Below are 20,178 nucleotides of genomic sequence, written 5' to 3'. Positions count from 1 at the left end.
CGATCCAAGATCGAGTGTGATCGTCCAAGGGTTCGGAGTTGAATCCGGAAGCTCCAAGCACACGGAAAGCGGGAAAAATTAATAAACAAAACTACTGTGTTCAACAATAATTCGGTTGCCATCTCTTTTCCCGACTCCCAAAACCGCAGCTCGGAAGCAACAACGGGAAAACGCTCTCGTGGGAAGGCGGTAAAAAGGGCTACCTCACGCCGGCCAAATGCAATTTGCAGCGCCATCCGTGTATCCTTGCACATTGAAACCGGTTACAACAATCAACCTTTTCGCCTCCATTTCCCGTGCTACCTACAAAGCGAAGTGGCCAGGGAAGCGGAGCAGCGGGAAGGAAGGTGATCATTTTCGTTTTAAAAACGTCTGTTTCTGTCGAAAGTCAGTCTACTGAAAACTGGTGCGGACTGTTGTCAACTGTGGAAAGTTTTCCCCGGAGGAAGTCGAGCAAAGGAGGGAAAAGCGAAGCTAAGTGGCCGCGTCGTGAGTAAGAACAAAAAAGATAGACAAATTTGGCGTACGTGAGCATGACGAACCCACAGAACCTGATCCGGGAGAAGGTCAGCGGGCAGCGGAAGCGGTACACCGAGGATGGCTACAATCTGGACCTTTCGTGTAAGTTGAGCATGTTTTTAATATTTCAATATTAACGAATTTTAAAGTTTATGACCTTGGCTTTTCAGACTAGAGTTGTGTAATTTCGATTACACACTACAAACAGATTAATGAATATTGCCTCGCCAATGAAAGAATCATCAAGGTTCGTTAAAGATTCACGAAAGCTTCATTCAGGTTTCGTAAGATCAACGTTTGAAGATTCGAATTCCAAAAGATTAATGAATCTTATGTGAAAGATTCATAAGACACCACACTATTTCAGACGTATTAGACCTTGCGTGGTCTTCTACGCCAGCGTGTGTTATATTTTATCTAAATTAAAGCTGTCCATGTAGCCAGGAATGTAGAGTCTGATTATATACGGCTCCAAGTCGGTATTGGCGCCATTTGAGTAATCTTACTTGTACACATTTAGCAAAACGGTTCTCATTACGAGTTGTTTCTTTCTTGTCATATGATTCTCATTAATAAAAAAAGGACGTAACAAATGTGAACAGCAGTCAATTGCTCGTTAAAACAATCGTAGCGCCATTACTTCACCCCCGCAGGAGGTCATTGACCCTGAACCTCCCCGTTGCTCGCCTGTGTGTAAATGGTTGTTGCATGCATTAAAAAAAAGAGCATCGCATCAACCTAACGCAACCCACGCGGATGAAACATGTATGTAGGGTGTGCGCGTGTGGGTATGTGTGTATGTGTGTAATTCATTTGCATTTCAGATGCAAATATCCTTGAGTTAGAACACAGTGCGAATGATGTATGGTGGTTGAGAAAAGGAAAGGCATATTTGAAGGAATCCATGCGTGTGGACAGTTAACATCTTATCAGATGGATTGACCAATTTTCTTCTGTTTAGTTAACCAAAAGGAACCAAAATTTCGCCCAACCACCCCCCCCTCCCCCTCCTTTACTCATCGTCTTGGAAGAATGCGTCGCACAGGGCGAGAATCAAATGGATCTGTCGTTTGTTGTTTTTTTTTTCTGGCGTCGTCCCTTTATTGCCTCCCCATTGGCTGAGGTATATTTTTTTTCCTATTACCATTTCGTGGTGACCTTCGCACATCTGTTGTGCTCGTACACTTACCCACATCCATACACACGCGGTGGCTATATTTAGCCCAAGAAGTAGCACGAAACGTGCAAAGTTGCCGCCTCATGGTAATATTACAAAAAGAAGCAGAAAAAAACAACCATCGACAGCGCGATAGGCAGTAAAAATGCATTTTGAAAGCTAATAACGAGTGTGTTGGTTTCATTTAGTCTTTCTGTCTCGCGTTCCTCGTTAGGTGTTTTTAAATTGCACGCTCTGCACCAAATATAGCAACGGTTTTTGCGTGATTTAATGTGGTGATAAAACAAAGCATAAACTTGAAACGGGGGAGTGAAAGTGAAGATTAGATTATGTAGAGTAGGTAGTATTTTTTTGAAACTTTCGACCGATATTGCTGCGAAATTTCTTAAGCGAAATGTACATATTGGGTTTTGAAACGGTACGTAGTGCAACAGCAATTAGACACAAATCTTTTAGGCTAGCTTGACTTGACGTCCCGGCGATGCTCGTTGAAAAAGAGATTGAGAAAAGAGTAGTATGGTTTTAACTCTTAACATGAGAATTATGTTTTAATTTGATAGTTGCAATAGCGACATATTTAAAATGGTTTATATTTCATCGATTTCCCCCCGTGTATTTATTTTCAAACAAAGAAAAGCATAGTTACATGTATCATGTAATAAATATCAGGGTGGTAATTTCCCAACAACAACCGATCATCAATTTCAGCGCGTCCCTGATGACGTAATTGTGAGTGGTTCGTTTGTTTGGCCTCCAATAAATCACCGTTGATACGTGTGTTCGAGTTGATACCGGGGGTCAGCCATTTGATAATCTTTTCTCATTGCGTAAAGATCGAGACTGGATTCGTTCGGTTTGGCTCGGCCCTTCCAATTAAGAATAGCAACAAAAAAAGGATGTCTGCATTACGTTTTTCACGATGTATGAGTTGTAAAGGTGGCATGCCGCAGGATAATGGCTTATTGCCATCACTCTTCCGGTATTCTGGAGGATTTGTCGGGGAAACTCTAAGACAGAGAAATTACAGTAGTTTTTTGCTAACTTAATCAGTACTTATACGAGCATGCATCGTTGCAACATTGCAAACAGTTTACTGATGTTTGTTTTGACCTGCTCGTTGATAAATTGCAAACCTCTCATTCGTGTGTCAATTTGCGTGTTTTGTTTAATAAAATACCACGCCGGCATCGTGTTATACACCGTTGGCGAAGGTCTGGTGGCTGATTGCGCTTGCAACAATGTTGCCAAAACGGGCGGTACGTGCGAGATCAGCGTAGGGTTCGCGGTTGGCGGTGGTGGTTGGTCTACGCCCATATGTTTACGTTATTGCATTTTCACCGAAGAAGCACCACCAGAAGTGATACGCCGCCGTGCCTTTGGACGCGTTCGGTTTCCTGCTAGTAGTACTACCGACGTCGCCAGAGGTCCGTTTATTTGCTTCACATGTTGTGCGCATCATGTAGCGCATAATGTGGCACACAGTTCCGATAGGAAGCATTCGTACTTAAACTAGGCGCGCGTGGTTTATTTTTGCCTTGAAGTGGGGCAGATTAAAAGGGGGGATTTTTTGTCATGTTGATATGGCTATGTTCTGGCTGAACTGCGTTTCATTTGATAATTTGTTTGTTTTCATTCTTAAAATTTTTTGCCACGCTTGTTTTGGCATTTACGTTTGTTTTGTTTCGTTGGCCAATATTAGTTAAATATGCGTGTTAATATTATGTTGTTTTCGACTAATGTTTAGATTAATTCGCTGTGAGTTCAGATTAATTCGTAACTGCTCTGCGAGCCACTGTAGAAGGTTTCATGTACAGGTAGCGTAAGATGTGAGCATATTATGCCATCTCCTCATACCAGATTTCTCAGCCGACCGTTTGCCCTCCACGACTTTCTGTCCCAATGCCACCGGGAGGATCGGTCACAGACCTGACCCGTCGATGACTACCGCCGTTGTTCACTCTCTAGCGCCATCCTCCTCCTCTCCCTCCCTCCCCGCACTCTGGGGGCCAAATGATGGACACTCGTTAGGTCAGTTTCGGTGTGAGCATTCGGTCGCAATCCCTCCTTTTCGCTTGGCGTGGATCGATCGTTATTGTGTTTGATGTTGTTGCTGCCCTTGATGCGAGCGACACAACGTCTTATTCGCGTCTGACTTGACTGTTTCCACCGCTTTTGCCGCCTGCCGCGATCGTGCCTCAAGATTGACCAGAAACTTGAGCTTCCACTCCAGTACGGCACGTTCGTTTTGAGATGCGACAAGTTGATGGAAGTAAATATTAGCAGCAGAGCGAATGATATAACTATCGGTATGCATTAAGCCAATGACTTATTTGCTGCATGAAACATGATTTTAAGATTTCGTTTTGCACGTTTATTCTTGTTTATAGAATGTAGCATTATGAAGTCTTAATCATAGCTTGGTATATGAATATAAGCTCTACTAAGTGTAAAAAAGGGTACTTGAGAAAAATAACATGTCATTTAAAATAACAATCAAAAACCGCCGATAATTTTCTAGAACATAAGCTTTCAAATAAAAAAAAATTACAATCATAAATTATTTTTTGCTAATGTTGTGCTTAATGAATCTTTCGGCATATGAATCTTTCACCTAAGATTCATTTAGATGGATTCATGAATCTTTAAGGATTCAAATCTTCAAACCTTAATTAATCTTTTATGGATCTGTCATGAATCTCTACGATTCTTCCATTAGCTTGGATCATGCAACAAAAAAAAGAACAGGGTTCCTCATCACTTTTCATCAGTTTCATGCTTCATTGGGATTCATGAATCTTTCGATGAGAGATTACCGCAAAGAATCATTCAGATTCATGAATCTGTTTTTTTTTTGCCAGTAAAAATAACTATACAAGAACAAAAACGGTGTTTTACAAAGTGATAGAATCGGCTGTGTGCGACGAAAAACTATTCCTCGGCTGCCAGAAACTTATCAAACCATTCGAAGTCCAGCACCACAACTGGCCGTTTTGTATGCATTCGCAAAGACCAGGCCTTCGCAAGGCAGTTGTGTGTTTGCAATCGGACGAACTACGGCAACCGTTTATGTGTTGCGCCAAACCTGTTACTCTATCATACTCTATCATTCCTCACTTAAGGACACACACAGACACACCCACGTGCAAGCGTGTGCGCGCGTGGCATCATTCGTCCCTATTCCACCAGTCCTCCATCCCCTTCTTCATCGTTGCTCATGGGTTTAAAAAAAAAAACTTTTTATTTCATTCTTATGCGATCGTTCAGCGAAGCCGGTTTTAAAACCCCTAACACTGCTCGCGTTTGAAGCGCTTGTGGTTCCGGCGCTCTCGCAAGTGCGTTTAGAACCGCGTTTTTCATTTCGATTCCTCTTGGATGACAATGTAGTATAGGAAATAAATGAAATATGAAGCTTATTTTGACGAATTATAAAAATTTTACAAACATAATCAATTACATTACAAAATTAACCACGAATGTAGACTAGAACCGCCCTTGAAGGGGTAATGAAAGCGATCACTAAATTGTTAACCCGATCATGTATCGAGGATGGACATAGTTTTTGGTCAGCTGTGGCTGATCCACATCCAAGCTGACTGGTTAGATCAGGGATGTCAAACTCGTTTGACCTCGCGGACCGCATTTCCTCCCACAATAGGTTTGCGGGTCAAAATATGTTCTTATCATTGTGCTTTTATTTCTAACAATCATGTTTTACACTTTCACACTTTCAAGTTTATTTAGATATACTATGTTGCAGTTCAACACTATTGTGCATTTTGGTAAAGATTTTAGAAAAGTAAAGGTGTGTTATTACTATAGCTAACTTATAGCTCCACATCTATTATTTTATTTAGAATGCTCTTGTAGTTCATCACGTTTGCTTGCTATGGACACTATTTATTCGCTCGCCTCGAAAAATCAGTGTAAACCCTTTGCTCTTGTCAACCGCCATATATCGACGTGATGTGGATCAATGTTGTATATCACTTTCTTATAGAAGTTGTTTAAATTGACGTTCGTTTAGTTCTCTTGCAATTCGAAGTTCATGAAACCATTTACAAAAAATATTTTGCTCTTCAAACGAAAGCCAATACAATACCAATTTTATGTTGGACATTTACCCTACGTTGTGTTCTTTTTTGGTTTTTTATTTTAACATTAAATTGCTTAACCAAGACTGTACAAACGTCCCACCGACGCGGGAGTTGTCGAAGAAGGATACAAACTTTCGATGTAACGTTACAAAGGAGTGGCGGGCCACATCCAATGTTGTTGCGAGCCGCATGTTTGACATCCCTGGGTTAGCTAGCACGTTTTCGTTCCCTTTTTTTCACCCGGTTGGTAACCGGTCTTTGGTCAGCCATATGTCTAGCGCTCTAGTCCGTTTGCTTGCACAGCAGCTAGGCGGCGAATGTGTAGTCGCATAAAGGGACGAGGCGCCTTCTTCTAATTAGCGCTAATTGAGCATGATGCGTCGGTTGTGCAGATGATAGATCGCCGGGCGCGAGCAGTCTTTTGAAGCTGAAGCTGTCATTGCGGTTCATCGGGCAACATTACCTCGAACGATCGTCGATCGTAAAAAGTACTCCGTTTCAAGCGGTTCGAGTGTAATGGACGCTTTTTATATTTATCGTTCGGGTTTTTAAAGTTTCATTTGGCATGATTATTTTTTGTTCCAAACAATTATTTAGTTATCTCCCCCTGATAAGCTGTTCTTCGATTAACCCATTCATGCGTTTCGTACTTCCGCGTGTCGGTTACGATTGTGTTATCAAAACAGTTCGAGAAAGAGGGAAACACGGTGGTGCTACTCATTCAGAAATTGTGTTTATCGTGGCTCGCCAAAAAGGCAAACCAATTTAAAGCACGATCAATCTCTGCAGCGAACCCACACTTCAGTCGAGAGGAATAGCGCAGCAACAGGAATCAGTGGATCAGGAAGGTCAAATCTGCATTTCAAATGCATTTCTTTCCCGTGCCGATGCAGAGGAGAGGCTAGGGTGGTGGGTGGAGCTGCACACAACACTATCTCGTTTGCATGGCGATGGAAATATATTGCACCTGTGTGATTCGGCACCGGAGAACAGCCGTGTAGAGCCGTCGTCGTGAACTCTGTGTTGTGCGCAAATTAGCGTTTCCACCCCTTTTTGATTAGCCTGCTTACTCGGCTCGTTCGCCAAAGACATAATTTTGCATATGCTAAATCGGGAGGTTTTGGCGTGGGTGGGGGGGGGGACCTGCTTCGGAAAGGTAGCATTCGGTATCATGTAATGCAACATGACCATTAATCATGTTAACGATCTGCGTTCTATCCGGACGTAAGCACCAACACCATCGAAAACCGGTTGAGTTAGGGAGAGAGAGGGAGGCAGAATGTGTGTGTGTGTTGGTCCATGAAGGTGTGAGGAGAATGGCACCTTGTTTAGGTTGTGTTTTTTTTGTAACACTTTTTAATGCATGTGCTCAAAAAAGCCCCAACCTACTTTTGAAGCACCTCCATAAATCACCACGTTCCACCATACACACACACACTCACGGTCGGGTGTATGCATTTATGTGCTAATCAGCGGTAATTAAGCATGCAAATTATATCATCTCCACTGTGCTACTGTGTATTATGCAGTTTTGAGAACTGTAAACCCTGGCGGACGACGGAAAGAACGAAAATGGGAGACAAAGTGGAGCGCGAGAAGATGCAATTAAATAAAATGTGATGCAAAGTGCAGCGCTACCGTTGTTGCAGTTCTGTTGCACTTTTGTGCACGTTGTATGCGCCTTTAAAATTTCACTCCCTCTTTTTTAGTTTTTTTTTGTGTTCGACCGATGGACAATGGCGATGATCTCAGATTGTTCCCATTATTATGGTATGGGTATGGTATGGTATTTATTTCCACTCTCTCTACTCCCTATTTCGTCTGCTTCTTGCACAACATAGCATTTTCGTGGTCCGCATATGCAGCGCTAGGAAATTATGCTGCGAAGATTATTACATCGGACATCGATGCTTGTTGATCACGCAATAATAGACATTTTATCCTTCGGGTTTTAGTTCCGCCAGGCGATCGAGGCGGAATCAGGGTGCGTTATCCGATCCAAATGTATTCTTTTTACTTTTGATATTGAACTCAACTGTTTTGTTTCTCAATAAAATTCCAATAAAAGCTTTATTTAAATAGCTGCCCTGTGGTGAATGTCATTTTAATTGTAACTTTATTTTCATCTCCCCCATCGCAGACATTAAGAACAATATCATTGCCATGGGCTACCCGGCGGACAAGATGGAGTCCGTCTATCGCAACAATCGGGAGGAGGTCATCAAGTTCCTAAACGAGAAGCACCCGGAAAACTACAAGGTGTACAACCTATGCACAGAACGGACGTACGACGCGACACCGTTTCCGGTAAGTTTCGAGCAGCTTAAACATGTTCATAGGCTCTAGGTTTTCAATTTAGTAAATAAAATATCCTCCTTTGAAAATAAACTCATGCCCGTCAATTGGCGTTTTACAACGATACATCATCTCCACCGGGTGCCTTTTGCTGTGGCTTTTAGCGCCTGCGCCGTCTCGTGCCAATCATGCCAATTAAAGCCTACCTGATGATTAATTTCGCGTGGCCAGTTAGCAACAGTTTCCCGCAATCGCAAAAGTTGCAAATTATACGAGCAGAGGGGTGTGTGTATGTTTGTGTGAGGAAAATTGATCGTGTGTCCGTTTTTCCGTTGAGGATCCGAAGGGTTCATGCGGGGTTCTTTTTTAAAACACCGCAATGGAATATCGCCGCACCATTTGGCAGACGATAGTGCCGTGATGTCATCTTGTAATGGCGACTATTTCTCTATTTGCAAACAGCTTTATTGGATGGATTAATTAACCGTTTAAACTTATTGCTAAATGACTTCGTGACATCGTCACGCTACTACTGTACCGGGGGGGAGAGATCTTGCATTGCGGTGTATTGAGTATGGAACTGTTTGATCTAAGCAATGAAAATCGCCTTGCATCACCGCGAGGGGCAACAACCGGACGATAGGTACACATAATGCATTAAAATAGGCGTCTAGCAACACTTGGACGAGCCGGTCGGCTGGCCTGGGCAAGTGGGGTGGGAAATGGCTGCACAAAAAACGATGAAGATGGAGTTGTATCGCCTAGAAGGCAGCCCCTGCCAGATTCACGCCTTTCGATAGCTCGCGGCGCAACACAGCAACAACTACGCCCCCTCGTGCCTGTTGCTAATGGGTGCACTTTGCGCGTCGCCAGCGTGTTGTAGAATTCATTCAATTATCGCAATAAAGAGCTGATTTAACAATCGACCGATTTCGGGACGAAGAAGAGAACGACGGGAAGGGGTGGTTGGGGGTTGGTTGAAATGGGAAGCAGTTTCTTCTCCATTACCCGCGACGATCGCCCCTGCGCTATCAGTGAGTGATGATCTTTGCCCGATAGATCACTCAACCACTTGCTTCAACTACTCGCTTGCTCTCGTGTGTGTTTGCACAGGCTGGTTTTCGAGTGTGTTCTTTTTATTGTTTGATTGCAACCGTTTTTGGTTGATTTAATACTTTTGCCTTGAAATGATGATACATTTGCATATTTATTGCTTGGTTGCACCTTTTTTGGTTGCTTTAGGCAGCGCTCTGTGAACAGTCCAACAAACCAGACAAACACGACACTGTCGGAAAGGTGCTCTGTGAATTGTCGTGAAGAACTGTCATTCATCCAAGCAGCAAGGTAGCAGAATACACAAGGTATAACAGTTTCGCCGTGGGATACAGCCCTGCACGACAAAATCAAACTGTTTTGTTCTGTGTCGTGTTTGTCTGACATGTTCGATGCAGGTTGACAGAGCACCTCCATACGATTGCATGGATTTGATCGTTTTTTTTTGTCGTGTTTGTCGTGTTTGTCTTGTTCGATAGCTCACAGAGCGCTGCCTTAGTATTTTTGCAGGTTGGACTCCTTTGATTCCATTGCGTGTGCTCATGTGGAATGAATATCGTATCGCTCACGTGCCGCCTTCCCAGAACTCCTTGCTCTCGACCTAAACGAGGTGTAGGAATTTTCCTACCGCCACGCCCGCCTTTCCCCAAACCGGTGGTTCCGATTAGTTTGCGTTGCTAAAGCTAAAACTTCCCTCGCCGTTGGTGTTGCCAACGGCGTAGTGTCGCCCGCTTGCGATTTTTCTTCGCTCGTCATTATTGTTCTTCGAAGCGCGGAAAAATCCCCGTCGTCTCCGTGACGCGTAGGTGACCGTGCTCCTTGCGCTTCCTTCCAGCTCACAGAAAAAGGGAAGATGGGAAGCAGACAGGACATGCTGCTCGGATAATTACTCTCCCCACGCCAGCCGCTGCTGCCACTTTCCTTCACTTGAAACGAAGTGAACGAAGCGGAACGGAAAACAACGCCGAGCAATTAACAATTCAGTTTCAAATATTGATCGTTTATCCTTGGAAACCTTTGGTTTGTTTTTCTCCTCTCGGACGTGTGCGCAGCAATTGCAAAGGTGTATCGATTGGCAGCGGGTTTGTTTTGGGCAGCGAGTTGGAAAGAGACTTGGTGCAGAAACTGTTGATTCTGGACAAACTTTGCTTGTCGAGGATCACCAGCAAAAAGTTATTTGTTGTAAAAATATTTTTACTCTGAGCTCACTCATCCACGATCACAGTAACTCTACCGGTGCAGTGAGCTGCATCATTGCATAACGCGTTATCAGTACTCGTCCCGACGTCGTCCGAGATACCCTCTCCCCAAGGGGTTGGTTTGCCCTTGGGTGGTTCCGATCCCTTGGTTTGGTTGGTTCGTACGGAAGCCCTGTAGAGGGGGGTCGCGAGTGCTGATAGTCGACAGGTTCTTGGAACAAAGACTCGTTCGTTAGACCAAATACCCGACCGCGGCCAACTGTTTCATCCGATAGCCTAGAGCGGCACGGGCCTCCGCACGAGTGGCCTACGTCAGCCATCAATGGCGGTGTCGGCAAATAGCATTAAATTGTTTACATTAATCACCTTTTGGGGGTTTTTCAGAAGACGAGAATAGTTTAGTACCATTTTAAAGCTGTACTTAGTTGTGTTTTATATGGCAGCATCTTAACATTGTCTACCATATTTTCTATTCCTTTGTTTTGAGGATAAACCATCCATCGATCCACCCAAACACGGCCATGAGCCACTTGGTGGAGCTAGAAGCAACGAAGAAGAATGTGCATCAGCGCATTATGCAAGCGATCACAGTGTGCTGCACTATGCAAATTTGCCCGATCTTTAACGGGCCGAGATTGCGGTAGTGATTGAGCAAAGCGTAACAAGCATTGGGAGCGGGTGGAAGAAACGAACCATGAGTGCAAGTGTTGTGTGCGGCTTGGATCTTGTCCTCCATTTTCCGCCTTTTTGAAACGGGGGACCATTTTTTCTTTTAAAATCACATGTCATGGATGCAAGGCAAGTGTGCACGATGGAGCAGAACAAGATGCTGCCGGGTGTTTCCACCATTTCCTCTGTCTTCTCCTCCCTCCCTGCCTTCCACCAACGGTGTGGAACGGGGGGCCGATGACGTTCAGCTGATTGCTGCTCACGCGTTTTGCCTGCTCCGCTGCTTTGCTGCTTGCCCGCGTGTCGTCGCGCTTATTGTCGCGCTGATGTGATTATAACATGTTATAAGCGAGGACTGAGGGCCGCCCACGCGGCGGCGTTTGTTGAAGGAGAAGTAACCGGGCCTATGCTGGGGTTTACTTTTTTTCCCTTCTCCAAGGAGACCTACCGAGTTGATTGCGGTCGGTTAATCAATCCATGTGCTTGTGAGCAATTTAAATTGCGCTCAAGTCAAACAGTAGTTCAGGTAATAGCACTATCGTTGATCGATGCACAACCGTTCTAGGAGTAGCGTTAAATTCTGTTAAACGTTTTGCCATTCAAACGGTATATATTTAGCAATATCGTATAGAAAAAAGTCTTACAAATAGCAGTCCTAGAACAGCTTGAGAAAGAAAAGTCTTTCTATGTGAACAGTGAAATTTACTGTACGGAATGCAGTGATCGAATATGATCGTTCTTTTGTAATATTAAAATTTCCTCTCAGAAAGTCTTATTATTTCTTTCACACAATTATTTTTAGATCAAGAGAGAGCAATGGCTTATGAGTTTAAGACGTTGACTGCCTATCATTTGTAATAGCCATGTGTTATCAGTTCTAAAAAATTTTCGGCCCATAAAATAGTGAGAATGCAACATAAAAACTGTAGTAAAGTCTAATAGTCTAAAAAACTATTTTTTTTAGTAGTATTATTTACTGTACTATTTTTTTTCGCCTAATGCCGTACAAGTGGAATTGAATTGTCAGAACTGAGCTCGCACAAAATCCCGGAGCACCAAATCAATTGAGCAAATTGAATAGGCCGGGAACCTGAAAACTAATTCTTTGGGAACCTAAGTTTTTGCTTGGCCTTCGAAAACCCATCAGTTTGATAAATGTTACAAGCAAATTTTATCAAAAAATATTGAACTAAAAAAGTGTGGTAAAACATGTTGAAAAACTGTGTTTAGATATTTTTAGCTTGGAAGCAATGAAAGAAGTTGTTAACAGGCTTCCCCCACAAGCCTTGCAGAAGCACATGCTATTTGCACTAATATTTGTAGCAAGTGATTGCATTTTATTCATTTTCCTGTTCATAATAGTTGTTCCCCTCGCCTTCAAGCACTCGAAAAATGATTGATCGTTCTAATTACCGCAGGTGTTACCTATCTGTACGGAAGCGGTGGAGGTTTTGTCATGCAATTTCAAGTTGTTTCATTACCTACCGCTTGTGGCCTTATCTTTATGCGAGGCGGGCTCTGCTTTATGTTATTCTTTTTTCTTAAATATTTGTATGGGAATAAAATAACAGATTGGACTAAAAGCCGAAAATAGATTTTGGCTAACCAGCTCCATATGGTAAAATTCAATGACCAATTATTTTTTATTTCTCTCCTCAGCACTATAACGAGTATCCCTTCGAAGACCACAACCCACCGGACATCGAGCTGATCAACAAGTTTTGCGAGGATGTGCACCGGTTTCTGTGTGAAGATCCCAAACACGTTGTGGCGATCCACTGTAAGGCTGGGAAAGGTCGTACGGGTGAGTTTCTTAGAGTTAGTTTATCCTGCACATAGCTGCAGTTATGCGATCGAAATACGGTGAAAATATGTATACATATCTGCATAGAGTAACAGATCAATTATTACGAGATAGTATAGATTTGGAAATGTTCCCCACTTTTTCAATTAAAGTGTGATGCATAACTTCCCTATCCTCATCGCAGCTCATGAACATTCCTTTATCCCTTCGGAGTTTCTTAGTAAAACCAGTTTCATTACTCCCTTTATATTTCCTTGTTAGTATTATGGAACATTGAATACATCTGTCACCAGCTCGTGCTTATACGACTTACTGGTCGTGCACGACACGGTTTGCCATCGAACTTGATAGATTCCTAGGGAACGCGCTCCTCTCTACGAGATTCCCATTCTTTATCCACTACGATCTTGCTAATCGATCGTTAACCCGCACGCAATTAGGTAAATGTAATCAATCATTAGAGCAAACATTAGCTCGTGTGTTGCGTTCACACCGCGGAAGATTATCTATTCGATAGATCGAGCTTTTTTCTTTCTTCTTCCCGGTTTGAGATCTTTGTTTGATGCGCGTGGCGCGATTGGAGTGTTTAATATTTATTATGCAACGATTTGGCGAGGAATGTTCCGTTGTTGTTGCCTCGTGCCACTAATCTCCTGCTCTCTCAGCGAAGGTTTTCATATTCATTCGCTAGGAATGTCCGATGCCGCGTCCGATATAGTAAGGGTTTTAAGTTGATAGTTTAATTTCACTTGCATAATCTAGACTGGCAAGTGAGCTAGAGGGATTTAAAATCGATTGTTCTTTTCAATAGATACTGAATAAATTATTGCCATCTTTTGTCCCAGGTGTTCAGAAAAAGAAAAGGATGCCCACTACACGTTGGCAGTTTTAATTTAGTACATTGTTTTCAATAATCCTCGATCATCCATTCTAGGTACCATGATTTGCTGCTACCTGCTGTACAGCAAAGCCTGCCAGACGGCCGAACAGGCGCTGAAATTTTACGCCGAAAAGCGCACGTGGGATCAGAAAGGGGTCACCATTCCCTCCCAACGGCGGTTCGTGCAGTACTATGAGCAGCTGTTGCGAAAGCAGCTTAGCTACGAGAATGTGACACTCTACGTAAGTATTTGCCAAACTCCTATACAATTTCGTATTCTGATCGCGTCTTTTCCAACGTTCATAGATCTGCGAACTGCGCATCATTCCCGCCGACGTGCCGCTCAAGTTCGGTACGATTAAGGTTAAGGGAAGCAAGGAGTCGCTTCCGCTGACGGAGTTCCAGCGCTCTGACGAGTGTGTGACGGTGGTGCTGGACGCGTGCATGCCGCTGACCGGTAATGTGAAGGTTGAGTTTGCGCGGGTTCGAAACCTGAAGGAGAAACGGTGGCATTTCTGGTTCAACACGTTTTTCGTGAAGCAGACGGGGAACTGTAAGTATAAATTCCTTATTACCTTTATTTGCGTGGATTATTCACATTGTTTTTACTGTTATAGAAAGGATTAAAATTGAAATTTGATTCAATTTTCAAACAACTTTTTGTGCGATGTACAAATGATCTCGATGGTTTCAAAACACTACTACTGGTACCTTTTCAAATTTGTTTATTAATTTAAATGTCTACATGACTTATCTAACGTCAATGTGTTTACCGATGCCTTGATGGGCTAATCTGTACTCCAATCAGGTTGAACGATTCTTTTCGAATTTCAAAAGGGACTCTCGAAATGTTTAAGTTTGATCTATCCATATAAAAATCCTGTGCACTGATCTTTCCGACACTTTCACCGGCTAAACAAACTCTTTTACTCTTGCTCCGGCGCAAAATTAAATTATGGTGGTTGACCGAAACCCAGAGTTGTTATTTTTTCTTATACCTTCCACAGTAATGTTTCCAATGCCGTTAGATTTATCTTAAAATTGCTACGTAAATATAAGACACAATTTTCTTCTATTTTGAAACTTAAAAATTTACGCTAAAATCATTCTAAATCATCTATAGAAAAGATATTTAACCGGAAGAACAATTGCACGGAAGCTACTACAGGCTCTAAACAGTATCTATTACATATTTTAGTCTTTTTTGTATGGAGTTCTATGTACACTAAAAACACGACGAATACTGCACCATCGATTCTGAAACATTCCACACATTAAGTTTAAGCACTGCAGATGTTGTTGAAGATTTGTTTGATCACTAACTTCAATCATTTCGAATATGCCGTTATTGTAACTATTTAAATAAAACATAACTCTTAAGTAAAGAGTCCGTAACTCTTGTCCGTAATCCGTAACTCTTGTCTCAATCCTTTTTTCATCGAGAATTAAATTGTTATTGCTTATTTTCTATCACAATTTTTGAACAGATGATTCCCAGGGAAGGTTAGTTCTGACGCTAGATAGGATGGAGATTGACGACGCCCATAAAGGTAACACCAAAAAGTGCCCAGAACAGGTAAGTTGGTTTTTCAGATTCTTACAACTAAAGGATTTGGCCTGTTGATGAAGGGGTTTTGTACTGATAATTTCGCTTGCCATTTCTAGGTGCAAGTGTTTTTCAAACCGGTACCTGCCAGCGGTAAGTACTCGGAAAACATGGCGGCCAATCGGAAGCTGATGCCGGCGCAACCGCAGCCCCTGGTCGACGGAAATCAGACCTACGGCACCACCAACAACCATCATCTGTACCGGCATCATCATCAGCACCACAATCTACAGCAACAACAACACCATCTTGCCCTGGTGGACGCCTCCAAGCAGCAGCAGCAGCTGCAGCTTTCCAATAATGCCAATTTCAACAACGAACCCGTGCACAACTTTCACCACCGTGGTGTGGCGAACAACAATCGGCCGTCGTTGGACAACAACCAACAACAGCGGCAGCAGAACAGTGATAGTGGCATTTATGGGAACATCGGAAACCAGCAGTTCGATGTAGCCTCCTCCGCCTCGAACTCACCCTCGTCCAAGGTGAACTACAAGAAGCAGCCAAAGCCGCCGTCACAGCTGCAATCGACGACGGTGGTGGCGACGGCGGCGCACCAACAGCTGAACCATTCCGGTGGCTCGTCGGAGGAAATCTCCGGCACCGACTCCGTCGAGGAGGACGATTACGAGGAAGGCGATGAGAAGGAAGAGGATGATGAAGAGGAAGAGGAGGAAGAGGAGGAAGGATGGGAGTCCGGTGAGTGTCAAACAGTAGTATCGCAAACAATGTGCAAATCAAGAACAACTACGACGACAACAACAACAACAACAACAACAACGACAACCGTGAATTCAAGCACAACAACAACCGCCACGACGACAACCTCCTCAAGTACAACAACACCACCACCACCACCACTATCCACCTCAACCAATACCAAATCCAACCAACAATGTAGCGGTAGTAGCAGTAGTAGTAGTTGTAGTAGTAGTAGCTCTGTCGAACCACTACCACCACCACAACCACTACCGGCAGGGACGCCCGAAGCCGCCATCACTGCTGCTGCTGTGTCCTCGACGACAGCTACGACCACCATGTCCCCCATCACCACCACCAAACTGTCCAGTATCCTTCCTTTCTCTTCCCCGCGCCGTTGTCTTGTCAGCGACGAGAACTATCTTCTCACACGCAGTAGTAGCTACCTTATCAGTAACAGTAACAGTAGTAAAAGTAGTAGTGCCCACCAGCATCCTGTCGTTGGTGGGACCGCAAACTGTCGAGATAATAGTACCCCTAACCACCACCATAAACCCGCCAGTGAGCTTGTTCCGCTCGAGTACGGCACGGTCTCCTCGTCCTCCGTCTCCCCTACGTTTATCCTTGCTGGTGCCGGGGAATTACCAGCACGAGTCCCAGTAGCAGCCTCGGCCCCAAAAGCAGGAGATTCCTCGCTCGCTTTAATGGTGTACGAACCGCGCGGGCTTGTTCCGCTCGTTCCGGAACAACGCGTACCAACTTCCCCATCACCTTCGAAAAGCGGTGGCTTCGCATTTCCGCTGGTGCGGCGTTCGCCCAAGGGATCGGGCGCTGCTCCGATCGGTTCGACCGGGTTGGTAAAGGCGGCCGGAAGTAGTAGCAGTAGTGGTGGTGTCGTAGGAGATCGAGCTCCCAACAGCGGTGCCCGTGATGATGACGGTGGAAAAAGTAAGTTTATATCTTCCTCCCCATTCCGACGGTTCGGGATGGCGATGCAGCGCAAGAAGAAGCGCTCCCTGAAGCTGAAACATTCGGTTACAACCAGCACCAGCACCGCGTGTGGGGGGACAAGTGGAGCAGCGGCTTTGTACGGTTCCTGTGCAAGCAACCTTTCGGGTGTTTCCGTGGGCAGTGGTTCAGCGTCGAAGGCCGGTGGGAGCATAGTTTCCAGCGGAAAAAGCAAAATGAAGTTTCGCTGGTTGAGAAACATGCGCAGCGATCCGAACCTTAAGGAGACACTTGCAAAAAGTGTCCAGCTACGTTCGATTACAGCAACTGGCGGGTTCGCTAGTGCCTTCGAGCATACCGGAGGTCCTAGTAAGGCCACCGGTGGGGGTGTCATGATACCGAAAAGTCCTACCGTGGATAAAACATGCTTTTCCGTCGGTATCTTTGATGATGAGGGACGCGAGCGAACGGCGACGGAGGGTAAAGCCGGCATGACACGAGACAACGATTACTACTCATTTCTTTGTGATAACCAGCTGAGCTACGAGTCGCCGAGCAAGAGTCCTGGTCATCTGATGCGACTCGAGCTGCCCCGAGTGGTTCGCCGTCCGTCCACGATTGAGGAAGTTCTGCTACAGCAGCCCCAGACCCCCACCACCACCACCGTTGTGTCCGGTGGAGGCGAAACCGAGCGGGGCTGTAGTGTGGTGAAACCGAGGGCAAGCAATGTTAGGATTGGTTTCGATGTTAGCCCCGTCCCGCAGTCTCCGGTGGCGGAAAAGGTATCCCACCACCAGGTGTCCGACGAAGCGGAGAACCTAACGTGCATCGAGAGTTCATTCGAAATAATTGACAAGTGTGACGTGATGACGGTTTCGATGACGAACAAGGAGAACCCACCGACTGGTAGCGGCGGTGGAGGAAATCGGTTTTGCAACAAACTGCTTCATCACATCGTTAGCTCGGTTGGGAGTGGACGAAAAGGTGAACTTGTGGCCGCTCCTGTAAACGAGCTCGGTACGAGCGTGTCAAGTAAACGGGATAGTACGGGTAACTTGGAACATCGGCAGCACAACAGTAAAGCGGACGATGAAGCGTCGAACAAAATCATTCTCGATCGTCGCCCATCCACGAGCGCAACATCTACTTCCCTTCCGGGGACGCCGACAAAACCATCCCTCACCCCTGCCAACGATCCCCGATCGTGCAGTCCTATCCTTGCCCGAAGCAACCGTTGTGCTCCGTTTTCATTCCGTGAGCTGAGCCAAGAGCTACGGGCGGCCATGAAAATTCCGAAACGAACACCTTCCCAAGCGGCCTCGAGTGCCACCACCACCCCCGTCCCTTCATCTTCGTCCTCGTCGTCATCGTTTTCGAACGTTGGTGGCGGCTGTACGACCACCGTGCGCTCGATCGAACGTACCCTCAGTGCACCCGTAGCAGTACAAAGCCTAGACACTACGACGAGGCCAAACACTTCCGCCACTACCACCGCTACTACCACCACCGCCACCGACCACAATACTCGTACGATCCAACAACCCTTCCACCGTACACTTAATCGATCGCAATCCGATCGGCAGCTACTGGGAGAGGATCGGTCGAAGCGATCGCAGTAACGGAGAAGCCCAACGCTCCCTCGGTTCCTTTAAACCTTTTCTCTACCTTTCGACCCCACTTTGCACCAAAAACACACACACACACACACGCACACATATACATTTACCTCGTTAGGTTACATGCATCACACAAGTACCCAATCATATCATATCTTCCCGGAACACAAAGGCAACATGATCTGTTTTGAAACAGGCGTTGTACGCAACATGAACGTGCTTATACAAACATCACAAACGAAAACTCCCTCAAACACACATACATATCTACATTTATACACACATAGAAAGTAGCATAAGGATGTGGAAAAGCCTAAATATGAGTTACACAAACCGGAAGTGCAAGTATTCGGGAACCACCAGCTTGTAGTGCAACAATCGTCCCTGTTTACAATCGAGAGGGGTATTCGACTACAGACGAACCACACCCAAACACACCTGCACACACACGCACACATACAAACAGATTCTTCTAGCAAGCATTGCTGTGATTCGATAAACCTCTTGTTAATGATACGGATGATAAGAAGTAGCACGTATGAATGATGCGATTTACTTAAGGACGAAACTGCAAAGCAAGATAAGATGAGAAAGCAGAAGGAGATAAAAGAAAGTAAGCCAGCCATTTGCATCGGTCAGCCCTTAGTGTCAGCAGCTTTTTAGTTTTGTTGCAGAGTCATGTCATGTAAACAGATCGCATTGTACGACTCGTGGCAATGGCAGTTTATATTCGGTAGAGGTAGCCTAGGATTCCCCGTAATCGGAAGGTAAATACAAATTTTTCGTGCATTAGCTAGCTCTTAGTAGATGATAGGTCAGCTTATTTGATAATAATCGGTAAAAAGCCGCGTTTGACAATGCAAGGACGAAAGGGTAGACGCTTCCCCGATTGAGAACAAGCGAAAAATCAGACAATGGCCCAGCAAAAGGAAACAGCCTGCTAATGAACCGCGTTTTATAATTCTATTTCTTTCCGGCAGCCAAACATGAAAAGGTTAATTTGTTCGTTCAAGAAGAAAAAAAAGTAGTAATAATAACATTTACCTTTAGTTAGTGAGCTTGTAAATTTTGTTTGTTCGTTTTTGTTGTTAATTTCTTTTTAAATGAGCAGCCCTCCTTCTCCGTTAATCGTTTAGACTATTTGGAATCTTTAGCAGCGTAAATCACTTGCGTTACAAAGTAATTATAATCGATGGATGAAACACGTAAAGAAAGAGCGATTTGGCAAAACGATAAACCCGCCGATTGTCCTTTAATTTTGTTCCGTTTCGCGTGTGAGCTTCGGGAGCATTGCTATCGAGCTAGGTTGGGAAAGACATGAGGTTTTAGAGGTTCTGAATTACAATGGACGGTGGTGGACAATATTCCCACCCAAAAAAGGTTCGGTTAAGCCGTTTTGCGCCCAGTTCGAGAGAAATCAAATACTTTCGATGCATTAACCTAGGTACATGTGGTTACATGTGGTCACGTTACATTAATATGCAAGCCTTTGCTAAATATTTTACAAGCAGATTTCAAATAATATGTTTATGAGTTTTCTTGATTGTAATGAGGTTAAAGTTTCTTTATGTTGTTTCTTCATAAACGGCGTTTACATTTCTGGAGCAAGACAACAGCAT

At 44.4% G+C, this 20,178-nt stretch overlaps 1 protein-coding gene across 1 annotated transcript; it reads left to right on the top strand.

Annotated features, from left to right (window-relative positions):
* The first annotated feature begins 327 nt into the window (after positions 1 to 327).
* On the top strand, positions 328 to 18,562 carry LOC131293601 (mucin-5AC). Its single transcript, XM_058321680.1, is given in 10 exon segments — positions 328 to 621; positions 7,931 to 8,097; positions 12,666 to 12,810; positions 13,745 to 13,932; positions 13,997 to 14,243; positions 15,178 to 15,266; positions 15,356 to 15,907; positions 15,980 to 17,584; positions 17,586 to 17,634; positions 17,637 to 18,562. Coding segments are annotated over 10 exon segments (4,056 nt in total). The 5' UTR covers positions 328 to 533.
* The last annotated feature ends 1,616 nt before the right edge of the window (positions 18,563 to 20,178 follow it).

This window comes from Anopheles ziemanni, chromosome 2 (genome assembly GCF_943734765.1).
Source record: "Anopheles ziemanni chromosome 2, idAnoZiCoDA_A2_x.2, whole genome shotgun sequence".
Taxonomy (NCBI): Eukaryota; Metazoa; Arthropoda; class Insecta; order Diptera; family Culicidae; genus Anopheles; species Anopheles ziemanni.
The sequence above is the reverse complement of the archived record's forward strand: the minus strand, read 5'-3'. Positions and strand labels throughout refer to the sequence as shown.